Raw genomic sequence first — 24,154 nt, forward strand, 5'->3', positions numbered from 1 at the left:
AAGGCAACCACGTCCATTCGTAAAGAAAACACGAAAGTCAATACACTGTCTAATGCAAGGCGATATGTCCTAGACTGGCAGGCTGAGCGACAGGCAGGCACTTAAGTACTAGATCGGGGATGCCGCTATTGGCCACTGCAACCACGTGTTCCACTGTGGCGCCCTCACTCTAAATGCGGGCCAGGAGGCGCACGCCACCACAGCTTACGGCGCAATGGTACAGAGACCTCCATGAAGACTGGCAGGGACTCAAATTCCGCGGCGTGCGGTACCAGACCATTGTTGATGAACATTTCCAGGTGGTATATATTGCTCTAGTGCAGGCTGTTCCAATCCTGCCCCATAGTGCACGAGTGCCACCCACTGCTAATATAAACTACCTACCAAGTGGCCACACAGTACACATTTTGTGCATGTGTCAAAACACTTGGTCATCCCTGCCTGCATTCGTTCAACTGGTGCAGGAAGGTCACACAGGCCGTTTTCCCACCCTTGCTCACCTGTGTCAGACAGTGCCCAGTCGTCCATAGTCAGGCACTTTAGCTGGAAGAGCCTGACCTAGTTTGTCCTAAACCACCTTCTGACTGATTTAGTGAGTGTTTTAACTTGTCCATATACATTCACGAGCTGGGCACAGGTTCCCCCCCTTCACACAAAGAAAACAGGTACGGAGACTGTTTAATATTGTGAGACGCAAAGGACAATGGGCTAAATATTGTGAGGCCCTTGTCAGTTACAACCTTGCAATAAGACAAGCAAAGGAGGCATCCTGGAAGGCATTTGTGAGGAAGTGGAAGGTACGGCTGCAAAAGCCAGACTTCACAAGATTCTCACTAGAGTACCAACTAATCCAGGAGGTACGTTGAGGAAGGAGGATGGGGAATATACAAAGACAGCACGAGACGCTGGAATTGCCCCTCAAAACTCACTTTCCTCAATATGCTCTGCCAGATAACACAGACCAGTACGTGACCCCAGAGAGACAACGGTTCTCAGACACTCGAAGGGAGGACTAGGAAGTGGCCAAGGAGTGTGTGAACTTCAACAAAATACAGTGGGCGGTGGGAACATTCCAAGTGACCTGGCCCAGATGGAATTTTTCCAGCTCTCCTGCAACAGGCAGGAGGAAAGCTTATAAGAATCCTATTTAGGGTTAGCTTAGCATCAGGAATCATTCCCAATGTTTTGAGGGCAGTGAAGGTTGTCTTCATTCCAAAGCCAGGTAGAATTGATCATACCAAGGCCAAGGATATGAGACCAATCAGTTTGTCCTCCTCCATTCTCAAAACACTGGAAAAACTGGTTAATGTATACATTGGGGAGAGGAGGCTATGTAGGGTCTCTCTACACCTGAACCAACACGCATACCAACCAGGTAAATCATGTGAAACAGCTCTCCACCAACTCGTCGGGAGGGTGGAAAAAGCACTTCACTTCCAAGAAATAGCCCTCTGCATCTTCCTGGACATCGAGGGGGCCTTTAGTAACACAACCTTCGATTCAATGGTAAGGGCAGCAGAGGTGCATGATCTGGGGACCACTATGTGTAGGTGGACCAGAGCCATGGTTAGTGGAAGGAAGGTAGAGGCTAACATGATGAATGAAAAGATGGTAATTAAGAGCACTAGAGGCTGCCCACAAGGAAGAGTTTTGTCTCCTCTATTGTGGAATCTAGTGGTGAACAAACTCATTGAGGAACTAAATTCCAGACAATGCTTCTGCCAAGGATACGCAGATGACCTTGTCATAGTAATACTTGGCAAATTCACTGACACAATCAGGAATATGGCACAAGGAGGATTGGACACTGTGCAAAAATGGTGCATTAAACAGGATCTGAGAGTTAATCCTAAGAAGACTGTTGTAGTGCGATTTACGAAGAGACATATTCAACATGCAAGTTGGAATCTAAATCTCTTCGATGAAACTCTACCTGTGAAGGGGACAGTGAAATATCTACGGGTAACCTTGGATGAGAAGCTAACTTGGACCCCTCATATTAAGAGTACCTGCTCCAAGGCAATAAGCACTTTAGTGAGTACTAGGAGGGCTTGTGGCAAAAACTGGGGCCTAAGCCCAGGGGTATGCACTGGATATACACCACAGTGGTTAGACCTAGGATTTCCTATGGGGCCGTAGTGTGGTGGAAGAAGGTAGAACAGCAGGTTGCTGCTAAAAAGCTTGCTAAGGTGCAGAGATTGGCCTGCTTAGCCATAATGGACGGATTTAGCAGCACACCAACCGCTGGAATGGAAGCCATGCTGGACATGCCTCCACTTCACCTTTGGGTTAAGACGGAGGCAGCAGCTGGGGCATACAGACTTAAAACTGGCCAAAACTGGGTCTCATTTGTATATCCAGAATCACACACTAACATTGTGAGTGAGGTAAATATAGGTATGGCTGGGGAAATGCCCACTGACTATATAATAACTCCTAACTGCTTCAACAAGCCTTACAACATAATAATTGGAAGTAGGGAGCAGTGGAAGAAAACAGTTTGACACCATACGGAGGACATCGTGTGGTTCACCGTTGGGTCGAAAACAGATCAAGGCGTTGGGGCAGGGTTGTACGGGGTTCAGCCAAGACTGGAGAGCAGCATCTCTCTAGGGAAACTGGCCTCTGTATTCCAAGCCGAAATTACTGCAATCAGGGCATGTGTGGACGAGAATATGAGTAGGTGCTACAATGATTGTAGCATCTACATCTATTCAGACAGCCCTGAAATAATTGGCAGCTCCTGCAACAAGATCTAAGATTGTTGCAGATTGCCACAGGGCTCTGGTGGAGCTAGGGGGAAGCAATAGGGTGTACCTAGTGTGGGTCCCTGACCACTCAGGGATATGTGGCAATGAACAAGCCGATAGATTGGCTATGATGGGGGCAACAACTCCATTTATTGGACCGGAACCTGTCTTGACAATCACCAAGGCTATGATCAGATTAGAACTACGGAACTGGCTGAGGAAACAACATGTAGGATATTGGACCAAGGTCCATAAACAAAAACATGGTAAGGTAATGATGCCCAAGCCATGTTTTAAAAGAAGCTCTGTAATCCTGAGATTGAACAGGAAAGAGATCAAACCCATGACTGGACTGATGACCGGCCATGGGAATTTCAAAAAACATCTACACACAATGGGTATAATGGAAGAGGATCCTAAATGTAGGATCTGTGATGAGGGTAAAGAAACTACATCACACCTAATCTTTGAATGCATGGCATTGGAGAGTAAAAGATACAGAATCTTCGGGACAACTAGACCTGAAGAAATTGTATCTAACAAAAAAACTGGTAGAGGGACTCCTTGCACTATTTAAGGGCACTGGCTGGCTTTACTACATATACAGGGAGCGATGCCGCACAATAAACCTAGTTTCGGTGCGGGCAGTGGCGGGTTAGACCTAAGCTGTTTTAGCTCTCCTGTTAAAATCAAATCAAATCAATCCACCCCTTTGAAATATTGAAGCAAGGACAGTAGAAACAGTGTTTTCAAAAATACCTGGATTAGCAAGGTTGGAATGTCGCAAGTAATAGATTAGTGAACACAGTTAGCATCTAGTATGTTCTGAGCCTTGGCGTAGATCTGTGGCTGGAAACTGACTAAACTACTGCATAATACCTGCAGGATAATGGAAACATAAAAAGGTTATGTCATATGCTGAAGAATGCCACACAATCCCATGCTACAGCTACATGGAGTAGTGCATTTTGCATTTCACTTGGCTTCCATTGTTCCTTTATGGAATGAATGCAATTCTACAAGCAGAAACATTTTATTGTACTACAATGAAGTTACTCAAACACTTCTTACAAGAACCTATATCACAAAGGATGTTGACCTTTCATCACTGAACTAAGAAAATAGTGGGTCATCTGACATCTACAGAGTATTCCAACAAGACCAAAGAAACTCTTTTCATCCAAAACCATCTTAAAAATACAATTCATGTGTTTATGTGAGTATAGTACTTACCAAGTCTAACAACCATACAAGGGCCCTCATTTCCATGGAGTGTAATCATGAAAATGAGTTTCCTCCAGGCCTGCAAAATAGTTGTCAACTCCGGCTACCACTTCGTCTGAAGTGAATCTATGTCCAAAAAGAAAAATTTCCAGTTTTGGAAAGAGATGAAAGTCTGACAGAGCCATATCAGGTGGAAGGCGGATGTAGCAACAATTCATACCTTAGTTTGTGTAATTTTGCTATGGCAACGGCACGTGTGTGGGCATGCGTCAAGAGTCATGGCACCCATCTTGCAGATAATTTTTTCATTTTTAGTCCTTCAGTTAAAATGCGACATACCCTTTCAGATGATAAATGGCAAGAGTGAGCAATTTCACGCACTTTCAATCGGCGATCCTCGTGACCATTTTGTGCACTTTTGCAATGATTTCTGGAGTAGTGATACATCTTGGCCGACTACTGCGCAGATCATCATCTAAGCTCTCCTGACCAAATTTAAATTCATTTGACCTCTTGGCAACAGTTGAATATGAAGGAGGAGAGTTCCCCGTGTATTCTGAAAATCGGCATGAATGTCCTTTGTTTTCGTACCTTTCTTTACGAAGCACTTAATCACTGCTCAATCTCGATTTTTTCCCTCTTTGCTAATCACTAAACGAGAACAACAACAGAGCCAAGTCACCACCGCAGCTCTCTTCCAAGAGCACTGATGCGGCACATGTTTACAGGCAACAGTCCAATGAATATCACGTGAACAACTTCTTGTGCTGGCACTGACCTCTCATGCTGATTCCAAGAACTTTACAAACCACCCTCGTAGAACACTTGTTAGTCAAAAATGCTCAGCCCTGAGGCAATCCTTTGGGTAGATGAGCATAAACACCAGTCAGAAAATTTGAAGTCTGTAGACTAACCACAAATGCGACCTGCTTGTACTGCACGATAGCAAGCAGACCTGGATGAAATCCATGAGGCATATTAATGATCACTGGTCTCGTACACTGGCTAGCCTGATGCTTTTTAGTGATTTGCCTCATTCATTTAGATTAATGCTGGGCTGGTCCCCAATGTGGACCACGGAAAAAACTTTATACAAACAGTTAAAGTGCAATTACGATCGGAACAAGTTTACTCGATTCACAAAAAGATGATGCACACGACTTCCCTTCCTGAGGTTAACCAGTGACTCTGGCAACTGGAAGAGCATGCAGCCCCAAAGTTAGAAATAAAACAAATTTTCAAAGTCATGAAAACAGCGGAGCCCATAAGGTGGGATAAACTCTAAGAAAGAGACCCTATTAAACAACAGACGTAATTAAATTGACACATACATTACGCAACACAAGAAATAAAAAGCATACTGAAAATGAACTAGCACCTTATTCTTTCCTTCAAGCAGAGTTTCCCACTTAGACCTTTAGACTCCAGAAGTTTCTTGTTGCCAGCATGCTCATCCCGCGTTTCTGTGGCGCCATCATCAGGGGCGTCCTGCTCCGGTGCGGAGCGCTCGCGCTCAGTGCTCGAGGCATCGTCTGTCGAATACGGCAGCCCCTGCAATTCTCGGCGGGCCATGGCATCCCAAGTGAGTTCGTCATTTGGGTAACGTGTCAGCATGTCACTGCAAAACAATATCGTATAAAATTTGAGCATTTTGGCAATGTAGTCAACAAATGAAGACAATCGATTTGTCTGTTTCTAAAATAAAGTTTAACAAACTAAATGGCCACTAACAAATACAACTAAGTTTACTATACTGCTAACAATATTAAGTCAACATAAACAACAAAAAGACCTATAGTAAAAATAGAAATCTTAATTACATAAATATTCCCAAAAGTCCTAAAAATGATCATATATTCAATGCTGGGGGAAACCTTTCTCCCTCTGGCAACACTGGATTCAACTGGCAGCAACAGAACACTGATACAACAAACATCAGCTGTAGGGATTCACAAGCTTGCTAACACTGTCTCCCTCCTGCCCCACCATCACAAACCCAGAACACTCTAGCCTATGATGTGTCATTGCAATCTACGGTGCCAGTGAACCTGAACTGAAAGTAATTTGTGTTACCAGTAACATCACAATATTTTTGTTAGTAACTAGTTTCATAATGGGAAAAATAAAAGGTATTCATGGATGTGAGCTATAAACTGAAAATAATAGCATATGCAGAGAACATGGAAACAAGGCACTGAGTAGCATTTTGGCCCTCCACCAACAGAAAAAACCATTTGCACTTGCCGGGATAGTGAAGAAGTAGTGACAAAAATAAGGAAGACCCTAACTGTGCGAATAGAGCAATGAATGCAACATGGCCAAAAATAAAAGATGACACACTGAAATGGCTTCAAGGACACTGTCAAAATCGCACTGGAATTCACACAAAAATGATTCAGATACAGTTTCATAAACAAGAGCTACAGTGGAACTTAACAGCCTTTAAAGGTGAGGTTGGTTGGTACTACAGGTTCATGAAGTGCCATGGACATAGCATGCTACGTAAAACCAAAATATCTCAGAAAATGCCACAAGAGTATGAAGAGAAAATAACATTATTCCATTGCTTTATTATTCAGTACTGGAAGAAAACCAGTATGGAACTAAACCACATCGAGAATATGGACGAAACTCCTCTGACATCTGTTATGCCGAATAACAGAACTGTTGCCATAAAAGGTGCTAAAACTGTAACTATAAAAACAAATGGGCATGATAAAATGCACTTCACTGCTGTCCTTTCGTGATGTGTTGACGATACTAAACTTAATCCAATAATCATTTCCAAATGCAAAACAATGTCAAAGCTTCAACAATTGATGTTCACATAAGTGACAAGGGTTGGAGGGACAAGGCTGTTATGAAATTATGGATTAAAAAGGATGAGAGAGAGAAGGAATGGTGCTTTATTGAAGAAGAACTTTCTTGTTATGCTAGATCAGTTTAGTAGTCACTTGAAAAATTCCATGAAAGAGAAACTGAGATAGTACAATAAAGAGCTTGCTGTTATTAGGGGAGGACTTACTTCACAACTGCAACCTCTTGATGTCTCAATAAATAAACCATTTAAAGTGTAAGATAGTACTGGAAGAAATAGATGTCAACGGGAGCTTTAAAATGACCTACAATCAAACAAGGGTGTCGGGGATTTCAAAAGTCAGTTCGGCTTTATAAACTAAGAATTTTTTTTAGTCTGGCTTTGCAATCTAATAATAAAAATGGTAAAAATGTCAAACAATGGAAACTCCAGGTAGGTCATCTTTAGTCTTAAAGTACAGGGTGTTTATAAATGAATATCGGCGTTTTAACGATTTATAATATTTATTATATTAAATTTACAGTCATAAATGATATGTCAAATGAAAGTTTAATGTAATAAATATCATAAAGCATTAAAACCCCACCCTGTATTTAGATGTAGCGCATTATACGTAAAAATATGGAAAGCTCCATTATTGGCAATCAAGCCGTTACAACTGAAAATATCTAAAGGTATGCTAGCAGAGCAATGCAAAGCAGAATGACTACATAAAAATTGTAAAAGCAGTCACTAGCACACATCCTAAAGCCTAGTTTACACGCCGACATTTGGTTGCGCCACTCGTTGCGTGGAATGAGTTGCACACAAGTGGTTTCATGTATGACTGTAGACACAGCAACACCAGTATACACTTCTGTTTTATTGTTTTGTGGGTCCCTGAGTCATGTCTGAAATGAAACTTTTGGCAGCGGCACGTCTCACGAGTTGTGATGGGAATTAAAGCTTGTTGTGTGTAATCACTGCATAGGAAAAAAATAAACGTGTTTCGATTCGTGACTAGATGAAGAAAAGACGTCAGCTCCATTGCTTAGCATCTTGCTGAAATAATTTATAACGGAAGAGCCAAGAATTTCTTTTAATTATCTTAGAATGTCACCAGAACTGTTCATGTTTCTTTGAAACAGAGTTAGTTGTGATATGAGGAATAAAGGTACTGTAATGCATGAAGCACTGTCACCAGAACTGAAATTACATACCATATTGTGTGCATTACAATAGAGGACACTCAGCATGCTATAAGAAACAGTTTTAGTTGGTGATGACGCTTTTTCATTAACACCAATAATTATTAACATTAACAGTAATAACTGTTAACATTAGCAACAATAATTATTCAAAGCAGGCCGTATGAAGAAGAGAAAGGTTTGCAAACTACTCTCTTGAAGATAGATATGTACAGTGACAATATTTCAAAATTCTAACATATGTGAATGGGGAGCACTGCAGCGACATTTTAAATAGATGAATATTCAATAAAGAATGCAGCTTCTTGAATTTGTATAGCCTTCCCTCCTGTCAACAATATTCCTTAACAAAGAGTTGGCCAGCTCGAACGATGGGATTTTAGTCTTGTAGACGAGAGCATTGCCACAGCTAGAATTACACTTGCTAGTATTTTTCTTAATTCAGTTGTATATATGTGCCTAACTCAATAAATTTTGCCCTGCAGCTCAGATACTGTCAAACCATCTATGTTATGATCGCATATGATGGTCTCAGCGGCAGCAATATGTTGTTTATTTTTTTAATCAGCATCACTGAAATCCCACAAACACCTATGCAAAGTATAGACATCCACAAAGCGAACATTATTCTCTATTACCCACTTCATATTACAGTTTGTCTACACTCTACAAACACACATAAGCTCAAAACTCATGCAACTAGTGTCGCCAATGTTGGAACACGCCGAAAGTTTTTAGTTTCACCAACGAGTTGCGCAAATGCACGGCGCGCATGCACAGTGGCTGGTAGTGCAGTTGCCTGCAACCTATTGTCGTCGTGTAAACTAGGCTTAACGAAATTTAACACACCAGCAAAAGCGGTACCTTACAAAACCACTGCTTGACTAACATTGAATATTGCTCTGGGATTCTTAACATGTAAAATTAATACAGGAGACAGGTAAGATGTAACATTTAAAGAACGTCTTCGTTTAGTGTATGCGAGAGTATCAGAGACACTCAACAAACCTGAGTAGTAGATCTTACAAGTTTGAATACACTTTACGAAAGTTCTCAAATATTGTATTTCTAAGCTGTTTGCCTCCATGCCTTCCCCAAGTTGATTTAAAACTAAGTTCTCACGTCTACATAATCTGTCTAGAACTACTGAAGAGTTTTTTATTCCCATCCAATCCTTTCATTCAGAGGTATAGTAGCAGTTTTAACTATTGATATACCATTTCCCAACATGTTATTTTGGCAAATTCTTCCAAAAATGGCATTTTTTGGAAACTTTTACTTTCCCGGGTACTTTGAATCATCATATTTTCATGGTATACAAGTCCTAATACAAGACTTACTACATACTGAACTTGATCATCATAAAGTCTTATTTAAATATAGAGTTTGCTTGTTGTAGTCTGTGGTATAGAAATTGTGAGGGTACAACATTTCATAAATGTATTGTGGCCAAAATACTTTGAAAATAAATCATTTCGTTGACTGAAGGTGAAATCTTGTGCCATTTCTGGATATAAATGAACAAACTTTATTAGCAGTAGATCTGTTCATTTGCTTATCTGCAAAACCTGTACAGAAGTTGACATATATTCTGCCGGTCTTTTGTGCCGTCCCAGGAATGTTAACCGATGATTGATGTCATGACATGCGGAGTGATCAGAGGCGGCAAAGAACCATTACATCAAGGAAGATTAATAATGTAAATACTGATGTATGAAGACTCTTGTTTTTTGCTTTGGTAGTTTGAAGTTTGTTAAAATGAGATGTACCTGATTAACTTCGGATCACGCTTGTAATCAAAGGCATAATTGAAGCCTTCATACAAATCAGAGTTGTTGAGTTCTAGTTTTTGATATAAGTGGAATTCTTCTGAATACATAATAAATCATGGATTCACAGATTTCTCAGAGCTGAAGACCAGCAATGAGATAATTTTAATTCTGGTTCACATTTTGCATCCTGGTGAGAAAATTTTACTTGTCCCATTCATCTGTTGACACTCAGAAATGTTCCACAGGATGAAATTTCAAATTAACCAATTTCTGAGTCATGAACCACAATCCGAGTACATATCGATTATTGAAGGATGATGATGATGATGAAGAAGAAGATGGTGGTGTAGAAAATGGTGCATATACAACTGGGAAGTAGAAAGCCTTTTAATTCCTTCTAGTTTTACCAAATTCTTTAAAAGTATATGTTCAGTTGGTTACTCACTCTGTGTGTGTGTGTGTGTGTGTGTGTGTGTGTGTGTGTGTGCGCGCGTATATTTGTTTTCATAAGATGCTATGACCATTCTTTTCCACTTTAGCAATTGACTTCTAAGTGACACACCATTGAGAGATGGTCCATCATACATACTTGATGATTTTCATCTGAAGTCTATTTGTGAAGTCAAATTCTTTTGCCACAGCTAGGAGACCAATAATGAAAGAAACTTCATTCACTTTCTTTACTGCAGATTCGTAGATGACCTCTGCAAGTCGTCCATCAAGAACCTGGAAGGAGAGAAAATGAGTTTCAATTGGCACTCAAAATAAAGTAACTATAAGGGTTGGGAAATAAATCTGAGAAGAAGTAGTAATCTTCTGTAAAATTTTACTAATGGCTGTAATTTTCAGCAACTGTAGTATTATTTTTCAGGATAAATTTTAGTCATCAGTTGCAAGTAAATTTTAGTATGTTTTACTGGTTTCAACAAATTAATTTACCATCTTCAGAAGCTTAGTTTATCAGATATCAATATCTTCTTCATAGAAGGATAATGCCACAGTATGGGCAGAAATTTGCATATTGTATGTGATTATTTTAAACACAGTCTGACAATTGTCAGACACATACAATACGCAAATTTCTGAAAATACCATGGCATTATCCTTCTACGAAAGAGATATAGACATCTGCTAAACTCTAAAATGTACTTGCAACTGATGATTGAAATTTATCCCGAGTATGGTACCACGTCATAATGTAAAAAAACTACACTGGGGAAACCAATGTTTCCGCCACATTTACAGTGGCCTTCTTTTGGGTCTACTTGTGACCCAAGAGGAGGCTACAGTAACCACGGCCAAAACACTGGTTTCTCCAGTATACTTTCTTACACTATGATGTGATACACACTTGGAAAACTTTATGGTCCAATGAGTGACTTTTTCTAGTTTACATTTATTAACCAATTGTGTGAGAAAACCTATATCATATAATCTACAGAATTCACAGATTATTTCTACAGGATGAGAAAACTAAAATTGGGCTGGAAAGTATTTGTGAGACTAATGAAGAACTGACCCTTATTATTGAAAAGAGAACTGCCTTCACAGAAAATGCTGGAAAACATGATTTTGATAAACCAACTGGTTGACTGGTTGCTGTCACATGTCTCTGAAATACATTCCTGCATACTCTGTCTCAAGATCGTGCCTGTGTCATTATGTTTGAGTGAGTGACAGGAGAAAATGGTTTTAGTGACCATAATAAAGAAAAAAAAAATACCACATATTCTCTTTTAAGTGCTACGCAAAGCAAATTCATGATAAACTTGCCTGTGAAAAAGTTAAGACACAATGTGTTTTGTGAAAACCTCCAAAAAAATCACAATGCAAAACTTCGTGGCTAAATGGCATAAAACTAGCTGTGTAGCAAATTAAAACCACAACTATGTGAAATGAGTTTGAACACCAGAAAACAATGCTCAAGTGAAGAAAAGCCTGTAACAAAGTCAAATAAAATTTCAATGCCATTTATCGTGCAGGTGGGAATTAAAGCGATCATCTTGTTCAAACATTATCAAGAAGGATCTGCATCTGTATACTTATAGATTTACTGCTCTAAACGTGGTTTTTCTTTTCTTTTCTTTTTTAATGCATCCAAAAGAACTTTCATGTGTTGAGTTCTGCCCTTGTGGTTTCTGAGGGAAATGGAATCAGAACTTCTGGATCATAAGTTTCTCATTTCTTCAGATAAGACTTGGCCCAGCCTGTCAGGGGCTCACAGAACATGTCCCATTACATATCAGAAAATCCCCATCACTACTATGGAGGGCCACTGCATAATATCAATACTGATGTTTGGTAAGCAATGTCTGGTGTCCCCATCTTAAATCTATTTCTCCATCAAACTGTTAATGCTAACCAGTACGCCCAGGAACTGTTTAATACCTATGCAGATCAATTCACAGAAGATGATGAACTGTATAGATATTTTCAGCAAGATGGGAAAAGCTCACACTGCCTTGACAACCTTGTGGGGAGTGCATAAGTGTTCGGTCACAAGAGAACAATCAGCAGAGACGGGACAATCTCCTGGCCATCTCGATAGCCTGGTCTCGCTCCCTCTGATGTTCACCTATGGGGAAAATTGAAGAATCAGGTGTACTCGAATAATCCTCACTTACTAGAAGAGCGACAGCAGAACAAAGTTTGATAAATCGAGCACAGCACTACATCGACATCAATGGTGGCCATTCCCAGCATCTTCTGTGATGTTCGTAGACATGGGTCACTCCTGTTTCAGTCTTATTGTAAATATTTTCTGGGCCAGTAATAATTTTGCCTATGCTGTATAAATTGTGTAGTGCTTCAAAAACATTTAGCCAAATTTTGAAATCACCTCATCAATTGCCTCATCTTGGAACTGCTGTGTTGTGGATATTTTGGAGGTGTCTGCTGCACTCTGCGCATCTCCACTCACAGTTGAAGGAGCATCTGTGGCAGCTGCCGATGCTTCCTTTTCTTTTTTCTGGTCCAGCTCAGCTCGCAATTTTTTAACATAAGCAAGTTCCAAATGAAATGCCTACAAAAGATAAAGGTAATATACACATTATAAAACAAAGTTTTGAAGTAGCTTAATCACAAATAACTGCATTATTATGGAATACAGAAAGACAAATCCCACATTTATATTATAGATAGTGTTGCCACCCGTCCAGTTTTCAGTGGGATGGTCCCAAAATTTAAAGTACTGTCAAAGATCTCGGGTAAAAGGACTCTGGAGACACTTTTATCCCACCCTCTGTTAAATTTGTTAATCATGCGAACGAAGAGAAAGAATAAAAGGTGCATTTCCTCAAATAGAAAGAATGATGTAAGAATTTCCCCCTTCAATCACTATACACGATTCAAAATACACCTTTGTCTGTTAAAATAAAGATTACCCGTAAGTTAAGTTGCGGGCGCATTTCACATCAAGCATGAACATTTTAAAATTAGAAAATACTGGTGTTTGGAAAAGATGATACGTCCTTCCTCTAATGAAAGGGTTTGTCAAGTTCGTCTGTTCTGAAGAAGAAAGTTACAAAGATATATTACTTTCAACAAAGATTGGTTAGAAGAAAAAGTTTTTTTTCACATGACGGAAGAAAGAAAATTAGTTCAAAAGAAAGTGTGTGATTTGCCCCGCCACATTTTCAATAAAATTTGAAGGAATAAAAGATGTAGTGGCTCACCAGAAGACACAAAAATACATTCTGGCATAAAACAGCAGTGTCATAAAAAGAAAACAATTACAACTTCCTTTATGAAGAAGCACACATCTGAAGAAGATGCCACAATAAGTGCTAAAGTCACATCTGCCTGTCACAGCGTAAAACACGGCCTTAACTACAAGTCATTAGCTTGCCAAATGAAATGCATCATTTGCTGTTTCCAGACAGTAATATTGCATCTAAAATCTTGTGTGGAAGAACAGCTACCTCAGAAAATGTTATTGGCCCATACAATCAAGATGCAGTCACAGGCACGCTTCATAAAGCTTTTTTTTTTTTTTTTTTTTTTTTTTTTTTTGTGTCCTCAGATACTTCAAACCGATGAAGAAGAAGAAAACTCCCTTATGCAGTTCAGTAATTTGATGTTAACCACAGGGTAGTTAGAGATTGCAGATTTTTATGAAGACTCCAAAGAAACACACAAAGCCATTCTGCATGTAATAAACAACATTATACAATCTAATTGCTTGCACCTGAATCAAGCCAAGTGCGAACAGTGCTTACATGCTCCAGTGAACTATGGCAAAAATAATTAAGTTTCTGTCTTACTGAAAAATGAAAATCAACCCATTCTGAAAGGTAACTGAAACTGCCAATCATGAATAATACTGTACACGTTTTCTTAAAACATTTCATTGTGATGTAGAGACTCTATGTGCCAATTCCTTCAGCGAATTTGGTTCCTTTGCATCAAATATTCAGTCACAGAGAGAATTTTCAGAGTCTGTGGAGACAGAGTTTAAGGAAATATTGCAGTACTTCTGTACAAGATGGCTCTTGCTACTTCCTGCAGTTGACGGAGTTGTGCGCTGCTGGCCTGACATCAAGTCCCGTTTCATTTCAAAGGGTGAGGAGAACTGTTAGATTGATTTGGCAATTTGTGACACCAAGCGGGGAGCACGATGCAGCGTATTTCTCTCCAGTTTGAAACTGCTGTAAGGAAACTGGGAAACAGCACAGTTACTTCTGTCGTGTTGGACAGAATAATAAGGGACCCCAAGAGTAAGCTGGAGAGTAGGAAACAAGACAAAATCTTAGGAAAGAAAAGTCATGAAATCTTGGCAGGAATACCAAAATCACATAGGCTGGGTTTTGAAAATGATGCACAACCTTTCTATTCACAATACATTAATTGTCTGTCGCAAAACTATCACTTCTCTGAGAACAATGTGTTCAATTTACTTGCAAGTTTTTGCTTAAAGAACAAGAAGATTAATGTCTGCAATGGCAGTTTGTTTTAAAGATTATCAACAAATTTAATGTCAACTTGGATTAAGATCAGTTATACGATGCATTCTCCGATTTCCAGAATGCATATGCTGGACAGGATAGAAGTAAAGCAGAAGACCAGATCTGGGTACATTTCTTTAAGCAGTAGACCACAATTAATATCCCTCATTCTGAACTGCTTAGGCTTATATCACACATATTTTCAAGTCCCACCATTAACTTAATTGCTGAAAGAATTTTCAGTACGATTAAGAACCAGTGGTCAAAAGAAAGAAATCTGATGTCCATGGCCTTAGTGAAAAGAGAACTTCAAATAAAAGTGGACTTTTCTTACAGTTGTGATGAGTTTTTCAATTTTCTCGGTAGTGGGTGGGGGAGGGAGGGGGGGGGGGGGGGGGAGCGGACAGTAAAGGACTACTGAATGCAACAAAGAGTAACATGAAATACGCACTCAAAAATACAAAACAATGATAATGTTACTGTTCAACATTTTCTTCAAGACTTTTAATTTCTCTTTTTTATGTCAACTTTGAACTGAACTTATTACACTGTCTGTAAATGTTAATTTAAAAAATCATTTCATGTTTAAATGGAAAGTCTGCACATTACAAATGTGAATTGAAAGGAAAAGACTTCCTTTTTTATTTTTGTGTTGACAATTTTCAAACTAAATTTTGATTGTTTAGAAATTAATATTTGTAGTAAACTACTATGATTTTCTTCATTACGTATGATAGAGAAGTTGTGCACAGCTTAGGATTTTTTGAAAGATGGTTTCCCTATTTATAGAATCTGTAGATTTAGGAAATGTTCTTGACACTGTTGAAATTCCAAGTTATCAGAGATGAATTTAAGAGAGTAAAAAGTTATCTGCAACTTCTACAAAAACCAGACTCCAGGTCTAGGAGTTAAAAGAACATGAAAAGGAAGCAGCAGTTGAGAACAGACTGTCAGAAGTTAGAGGCCTACACCCCACATCACTCAATATTTATATTCAGAAAAAAGTATATCAAACTAAGAAGAAATTTGGAAAGGGAATAAAAGTTCAATGAGCTGAAATAAAAGCTTACAAGGTTTGCTAATAGCACTGCAATTCTGCCAGAGACAGCAAAGGACTAGGAGGAGGAGGATCAGTTGAATAGTATGGATAGTGTCTTGAAAAGAGTTCTGAGACGACTATCATGAAAATTAAACCAAGACTAAAGGAGCATAGTCTATTTAAATTGGGTAATGCTGAGGGAAGCAGGCAAGGAAATGAGGCACAAAAAAAGAGTACATCAGTTTTCTAATTTGGGCATCAAAATAGCAACAATGCAGGAAAATATTCTGTGAAAAGGAGAAGCATGTTAATACTAAAAATCAATTTGAGTGTTAGGAAGCCTTTACTGAAAGTATTTGCACACAGTAAACAGTACAGAAAGAGACTGTAGGTTTGTGAAATGTGGTCCTACATAACAATTTTGCAATTAGATGGGATGAGCAGACTGAATAATTAATGAAGTAATACTGAATCAAACTGAGCAGAAAAGAGCTCATGGCACAAAGGTATAGAGGTTGATAGGATAGACACCTAGATAAAAAGCAATTATTAACCTGTGAATGGGGAATATGTGAGGATCGGGGATTTGAAAATTGTCAGGTTCAAAGGGATGTAGGTTGTAGCAGCTGTGGAGAGATTTTGATGAATCAGGTTTAATAGAATTTTACATTTTATAAACAATATTTTTTAAGTTAACGAAATGATGCAATTTGAGAGACTTTACTAGTCCCTTACAGATATGATTTTTTGTATAGCAAAAACATCACTCAACACTCCATAACCATTGAAATTATCATAAAAATTACAACAATTAAAAAACTGAAGAAAGATGAGGTGGTGTTTCCAAAAGTGGACAATTACGGAGTCCAAGCTTTTGGGAAGTTATCCATGTTAAAAGTAAAACCATAATGTCATAATGAAATTGAGTGCACCCAAAAGATGCTTGTAAAAATGTACAAAGCACAACTGCTGAATGAGTCAAGACGTGTTCTTAAAATGTATCCTGTCGTCACAAAATTATTTAAATAAAATAAAATGTTTAAATAGTGTAAATAGTTCTGTGACAACAGGATACACTTTAAGAACACGGACTGGCTCATTCAGTAGTCATGCTTTGTACAATTTTACAAGTATCTTTTGGTTGTACTCAATTCTATTATGACAACCCACCATTGTGGTTTGACTTTTAATGTGGATAACTTCCCGAAAGCAGGGACTCCGTAACTGTCTGTCTACTGTACAGAAATGTAACAATTATAAACATGATGAGTCATCTATACTGATGTGAAACCAGTAGTTGCAAATAAAGCATCTTCATACAGCTGTGTGCCTTTTGGAAGCACTTCCTCATCATTCTTGACTTTTTAATTATAGTAATTTTTATGATAATTTGCATAGTTATCAAGTGTTGAGTGTTGTTATTGTTATTCATAACGTCTCCGAGATGTGGCTGTCCTAATGAGAAAGTTGTTTGTACGATTTTATGTATATAGACTGAAGCAGTAAGTGAAAATTTGCACTGAGTACATGAATCGAACCTGGATTCTCCTTCTTACTAGGCAAGCGCATTAGCCACTACGCCACCTTGGCCCAGTGGATAGCACGACTGCATAGATTACCCTGGCATGCCTCCCTCCTCAATCAAAATTCTCACTGTCGCTCCAGTCCACTGTTCATGTGTGAGGAGGAATTTATAGTATACTGGGGCGGCAGTGAAAATTTGGACTGAGGAGGGAGATGTGCCATGGTAATCTGTGCACTTGTGCTAGCCACTGTGCCAATATGGCTTAGCGGTTAATGCGCCTTTGCTGCTTCAGCCTATTTACACAAAATTTTTAAGTTAAACTCAAAAAGAGGAAATTAGATGTGCAGAAATAAGACATAAAATGAAGCACTCAGTGTTAAGTTGTGTGAATACCACAAAACATAGGGAAAAAATGAACTGGCCCTTCAGCTAGAAATGGACAAGATATGTAGGAATTTCCTGGATAAATTAAAACTGTGCACTACATCTAAGATTTTAATAATGCCACCAACACAGAATGTTACAAGCAAGAACATTATGTACTGTACTTTATGCAACAGATGTCAGAAATGCATGTTTTGATAATAACTAGCAGTACAGCAGTTCATGCAGAACATGATAAATAATAATCAAACCTTAACACTAAAGGCAAAGACAAAACAGAAAGGTAAATTTGTCTTTCTAGTAGTACCTCTGTGTATAGAAGTTTTGAGTCCGGGTGAAATCTGAGGCCTCGGAGAAGAAACTGCCGGGCACTCTCCACGGAATTACTCTCTTCGAATTCCCAACGAGCAGCAAGTTTCCACATCTGAGGTTTATCACTGTGTACCTGCACCATTTTTACCAGCATGCGGCTAACTGAAGCGTAGAAATGCTGCAAAATACAATTTCTTTAATTTGAGTCAGAAACATATGATGTGTGTACTGTATATTTAAATAAACCAGGTATAAAACAACATAAAGTGTACAGCTAACAAATGCACTAAAACAAGTTTATAAATCACAGAAAGTTAGACAATAGCCATGTTTCAGCCATAATGCACAAATTTACATTTCCCACTATTAGGTTGCTAACTGGGCACATAAGGTGTAATAGTCATCGTAGCAGATCCATTGAAGTTTGGATTTCACCATCATCGTACTCATACAGCTATCAACTGCAAGAAACCTCCATTTTATTCAGCTATCTTTGGTACTCGGCACTCCCAATCTGATTTACACTGGTCCAAACATAAAGCAACAAACTTAAATTTTGCAAGATTGCATTTATCTTGCCACGAAACAGTATAAACAGGTGACAGTAAAGTAGAAACAATGTCAAGAATACAGAATGTAAACAACTGCACCATGCATAATGGAAAACAAAAATGTCCTTCATTTTTTTCCAACTTAATGGATGTGCACACACATTCCAACAGCTGGTTAACATGCTTGGTGTGGGGTCTGACACCTCTGGCAGTAGTAGAGGCCTGACAATAATAGGGCATGCTGTGAATGATGCCATCACTCTCATGTTGAGGCAATAATGCCCATTCTTCCCACAGAGCTGCTCACGAATCTTGGAGAGTGGTTCGTGAATGGTGACGTGGTGCAATCCATCTCCCAAGTCCATCCCAAACATGCTCTATGAGATTCAAATTGGGAGAGCGAGCAGGTCACACCATGTCTGCACTATCTTTCGTTTCCAAGAAAATGTCAACCAACTTTGCTCTATGAGGTGCCGATTCACCCTTACAATTTCACAACGATGCGTCCAAATGATCAACATAATCCCTGCTCACACCATTAGCAATCTGCCTTGAAACCAGTCTCTTTACACAGTTTTTGGGTCCCGAAATGGTGTTCCATGTTCCCTCCAGCTGCGAATCCGCCGAGAATCGCTCTCCAGACCAAATCAGGACTCATCCGCGAAAACAACATTGGCTCACAGTTCGACTGTCCAGGTGGTATGTGAAGGACTCAACTCTAGACATTCCCTTCCATGAAGATGCATCAGAGGTACGCATACTGCAGGCCTCCGACAGCAAAAGCCATTCTGCGATAGCCTTCTGTACACTATTTACCTCTATACATTACGTCCAGTGGATGCTGCGAGGCTAAGATACCAGCTGCCAAGCAGTACTAAGATGGTACCGTCGTGCCCTTAAATCCAAGTAACATATGTGTGACCTGCCCTGATCTTCAGAAGACAGTTTTGGTCTCTATAAACTGTCGCCACATCTGAGAAACAACAAAACGATTCACATTAAGCCATCGGGCTCATCAGTTTGCGTATGTCCCGCGTTCATTCTTCCTATGGCAAACCACCACAGAGAGCCTAGTGGACATCTTCTCTGTGCCATCCTGCAGTGTCTGAGACTGCGTACACAGCAGCTGTTGATATGAGACTGCACAGCAAACACTACTCCGTTTGATTGGTGCCTGACATCATCATTGGTGTGGTTGACCATCAACTGGAATGCCATCTTCCATGCAGAACGCAAACGTATGAACATCTATTGACATTTTGTAAGATTATATCATTAATTAGACACAGGATGGAGAAATAGTGGTTTGTTGCTTTAATTTTGGACAATAGCATAGTTGGTAGACCTTAATGACACGTATCCCTCCTCCACATAGCCTGGTAATTTTTCCTAGAGCCAGGATCCACCCTTGGAGGAGAGGAGGGAGGGGCGCATCCAAGAGTGCAGTGTATTTTTGATCGCTTGCTGTTTCATGTGATGGTTATTTACCACTGAGCAAATGGTCCGAGTTGTAGCATGCTTTTGCATATTCCTCATCTGCTGCAGCCTCTTTGCAAATACCTAACAGTTGTGTTCCAGGCAATATGAATAAGTGGTCTATTGGAGTGGGTCATCAGGTAGCAAGTGCAACTGAATGCTGTATATACTTCTGCAGTATGTGCAGCGCATGTCCAGGCTAGGCTTGTGTATTCTGCCACTTAATAGCATAATGAGGGAGGGAGAGAGAGACTGTGCATAGTTTAGGAACAATATTGATACCTTAATGGATTTATATAATACATTTAATGAGATGAATCTATAGGCGGAAGGACATGCTTTGAATCTGATTAAAGCTAAAACAGTTTTTTGGCATTTGTGTCAAAACTTGCCTTGTCCAAATAAAATTTATGCTAGAGAAAGTTCTATCAATTTCCAAACCTCTCCTCTGTGAAAACAAATGACGCTGATAATCTGAAATTTTGTCTGCATTTAGAGGCACTTAAACAAGATAATTCTGATTGGGTATTAGAACCCTTCTCACACCCAGAAACATAAGTTTAACTGTAGGTGAAGTTGAGACAAATGTTAACAAAATTAAAGTTAAAACTGAAATTTAAACCGGCTGATTTTGATAGGAAAGGCAAATTCAAGTATATATACAGCTTTATGAGGTGTACGAAGTTTTTCATTGCAATTTCTGCATAATTAGCCAAAAGAGGATTTGGCATGATCACCAATTTAGTAACAAAGAAAAAGAGACTGTCAGCAGTCAAACATTGCGGTTTAAGGTTGGTGAGGACAAATATGGCATGAAACATCAAAAAATTGATGTCACCTCTCAGCCCTCTCATTAATAATAATACATTAAGTTTTACACGGTATACTTTTGTTAATCAAACTTTAAGCAATACACCAATATTGTTAATATCTTTTAATTTTGAAACACTGTGCCCTTTTTCAAACATTTAACATAATATGGGCACCATCAAATCACCAACCAAAAAAAAGGGCTAAGAGCAAAAACGTTTTCAGAACAAGGGGAAAAATTATTGATTTCAGAAATAAACATCAGAGTGGTTTTCTTCCCACCTAAATGGGCAGTGAGTAACCTCTCAAAAAAAAGGGTATGGGACAACAATGATTATTCTCTGACAAGCATTTAAAATATTATGATATTATGCAAGTCCTCCACCAGCCCTTCCTTGGATGTGCATTTTTAATTATTTTTTACTTTTTGTTGCCATGGCTGATTTCAACTTAGGCAGCTCTCCATGTGCATCACAGACCATTGGGTGATGGAATTTTAGTGTTCTGTTGTCATTGTAACTGTGCCAGTTTACATAAAATTCCACATAAACTTGTCATAATTTTGTATTAGAAATTAATCCAGAACCAATTATTACAGAACTTTCTCATAAACAATACAATCACATTAACATTTAATTTCCAATATGCAAAAAATCTCTCAGGCAAACAAACAGCATCCTATGCTACAATTTTAATGGATCTCAGTCAGTCAACCTATACAAATACCTGGGTGTAGCAATTTGTGAGGATATGAAATGGAATTTTCACATAGGCACAATTACAGGTAAAGCAGACAGACTGAGAGAAAGACTTCAGTTCATCCGTAGGGTACTGGGAAAATGTAGTCAGTCTACAAACAAGGCAGTTTACAAAATACTCATGGGGCCCATGCTACAATTCTGTTTAAACATGTGGAACTCCTATCAAAAAGGTCCAGCAGGGGATATTAGATGTAAACAAAGAAGGGCGTAGATGGTGGCAGGTTGGTTTCACCTACAGGAGAGTGTCACAGAAATGCTGAAAAATCTGAACTATCGGGCACTAGAAAATGGAAGCCAGCTATTCTGTGAAAGTCTACTTACAACATATCAAGGGAGGTGATAGGAATAAACTATTCCCTCCTATGCTACAGTTCCACAGGGATTGCAAGGGTGGGATTAGCTGAAATGTCCTTTTACAGAAGCATTTAAAGCAGTTTTCCATTGCACCATAGGAACTGAAATATGTGGTAGAATGGAAGAGCTCTCTGTCGTTCAGTTAACAGTATTTTGCTAAGTATCGATGTAATAAAGCTGTATAATATAAATCACATACACAAATCTGAGAAAATGAGCATTCAACCACTGTATCAAAATTCAAAAGGATTTCAGTGGTTCAGCTTACAAGTCTCTGGGTGTTGTAATCAGTGGACTGATGAATGTTAGCTATAAAAATATCTCTTCACAATATTACCATGCACTATACAGTTTTAAACTCTGGGGAAGGAAAAAGAAACTATCTATGACAAACTGCCAGTTATACTTACCACTCTTTTGCAAAATTTAATGTATGAAAGCCATAGTCTAATATCATCACCAAATCTGTGGAGTGCTCCCTTAAATACATTATCTATGCGACGAGCCACTAAGTAGTCAATGTTGTTCTGGTTGATACCCAGGGTCTGGAAAAGAATTAATAGTAGCAAGTTTAGCACTAATTACTTTAGCCTATACCCAGTTGATTGTATTGATATCTCTATACAAAGCTCTCAAAACAATTCAATTTAATACTAAGGCCACACTGGACATACTGAAGACTATTTCATAAAATGGATTTAGAAAACATTTCTCCTGTTTCTGATAACAACTTCTCATGAGCGTCAAACCACTTAAGTGACATGTTGTTGCTCTCATCATTCAGCAGACTGGTTTGACGCAGCTCTCCACACTAGTCTATACTACGTCAGTCTTTCCACACCTGTGTAATCTCTGCACATTGTGCCCGTTTGAATCAAACTGTGTTCAAGCCTTGGTCTACAATTTTTGCTCCCCTCACACTCCTCTCCATAACCAAAATAACTAGTCCTCGATTCCTCATGATGCACCCTCACAATCTACTACTACTTTCAGTGAAGTTGCGCCATAAACAGCTTTTATTCCTAATTAAACCCTTCATCATTAGTTATTCAATTTACCCAACTCATCAACTTTCTTCAGCAGCACCATGTTCCACATTTAAAAACCAGATAAATTTAATTTTTGTAAAAAGTAACATTGTCTTTGCACTTTTTTTTTTTACTTGATTCAGTTATGGTTTTGAACATTACAGTCGTCACCAGACTCATCTAATAAAACAATGTGCATATCGCGAGCAAGAGTATTATGATAAACTACAACAGCGAAATTATTAGAGTTGATTTGCATGACCTGGGAAGCAACAGACAAATAACATACCTGTCTGAAAATTTTAGCCATGACTGGCACGTCCACAGGATATAAAAACAAGATAATACCATGACGAATACTTGTAACCCGTGATGTCAGCAAATTGCCCATCCAATGGCTATTGCAAGTGTATGTTACAAAGCCAGAGATAGGATGTAAGATTCTACATATTCAAAAATAGGATGAGTTAAAATGTAATTAAAATAAAATTGGGTCCAGAGTAAGATATTAGTGAGAACTGCAAATACCTCCTGCTCTCAAGTAGGTGTCTATTATGACGTACAATGTACATTATGAAAGTCATTGAACAAACTACACCAAGACACGAAAGAAGCCACTAGCACAAAAACAGAGCCAAAAGGACACAAAAGACCTAAAAGAGAAAGGGCAGCCATACCCACGAGTAAGATGTGGGTGGAATGGGACCAGTGACAGAAACCAAACAGATATGGTAAGCAAACCATGATATGAAAGAACAGCAGCCCATCATATGGTTAAAAATAGGCATTCAGTGAGACTTTGCTTTGTTCATTCAGAATTTTAGTGGAGTGGTGTTTCTTGTACCCGTGGATCTCCAATTCCTCCAGAAGGTTCAACAGGCAGCCTTTCAGTACAATATGCACAACTCTAATGTTGTTATCGATTTTGGTTACAGTATGCTTGGTTCAGTAAGGTGTTGCACAAATACTGTCTGTTCTGCAGTCGTGTCTATTCCCTGAATGTAATGTGTATTTCAATTTCTACATGTGTGTCCAAAATTTATCCCAACTATCACAATGTATTTTGAAGATGAATTGCAGTAGTTTAAAATATACAGCTGCTGCAAAAATGGCCACCACAAGAAACTTGTCATTTTGTAGATGTGTGAATTTGAACATTTATTATGTTTGTTACTTACATTGTGTCTCAGATGAGTTTCAGAGTACTATTTATTTGAAAA

The 24,154-nt window shown here is 38.9% G+C and overlaps 1 protein-coding gene across 1 annotated transcript in view; it reads right to left on the bottom strand.

The window, feature by feature from the left end:
* LOC126473928 (U3 small nucleolar RNA-associated protein 6 homolog) overlaps positions 1-24,154 on the bottom strand; it is a 128,643-nt gene that overhangs the window by 53,526 nt on the left and 50,963 nt on the right. Inside the window, exons 3-7 of the mRNA XM_050101286.1 lie at positions 22,317-22,451; positions 17,950-18,132; positions 12,591-12,773; positions 10,341-10,477; positions 5,353-5,592 (exon numbers count right to left, since the gene is read on the bottom strand). Of these exons, the coding sequence (XP_049957243.1) occupies positions 5,353-5,592; positions 10,341-10,477; positions 12,591-12,773; positions 17,950-18,132; positions 22,317-22,451 (878 nt within the window). The remainder of the gene's footprint in view (positions 1-5,352; positions 5,593-10,340; positions 10,478-12,590; positions 12,774-17,949; positions 18,133-22,316; positions 22,452-24,154) is intronic.

The sequence above is a fragment of the Schistocerca serialis genome, chromosome 4, assembly GCF_023864345.2.
Source record: "Schistocerca serialis cubense isolate TAMUIC-IGC-003099 chromosome 4, iqSchSeri2.2, whole genome shotgun sequence".
Lineage (NCBI taxonomy): Eukaryota > Metazoa > Arthropoda > Insecta > Orthoptera > Acrididae > Schistocerca > Schistocerca serialis.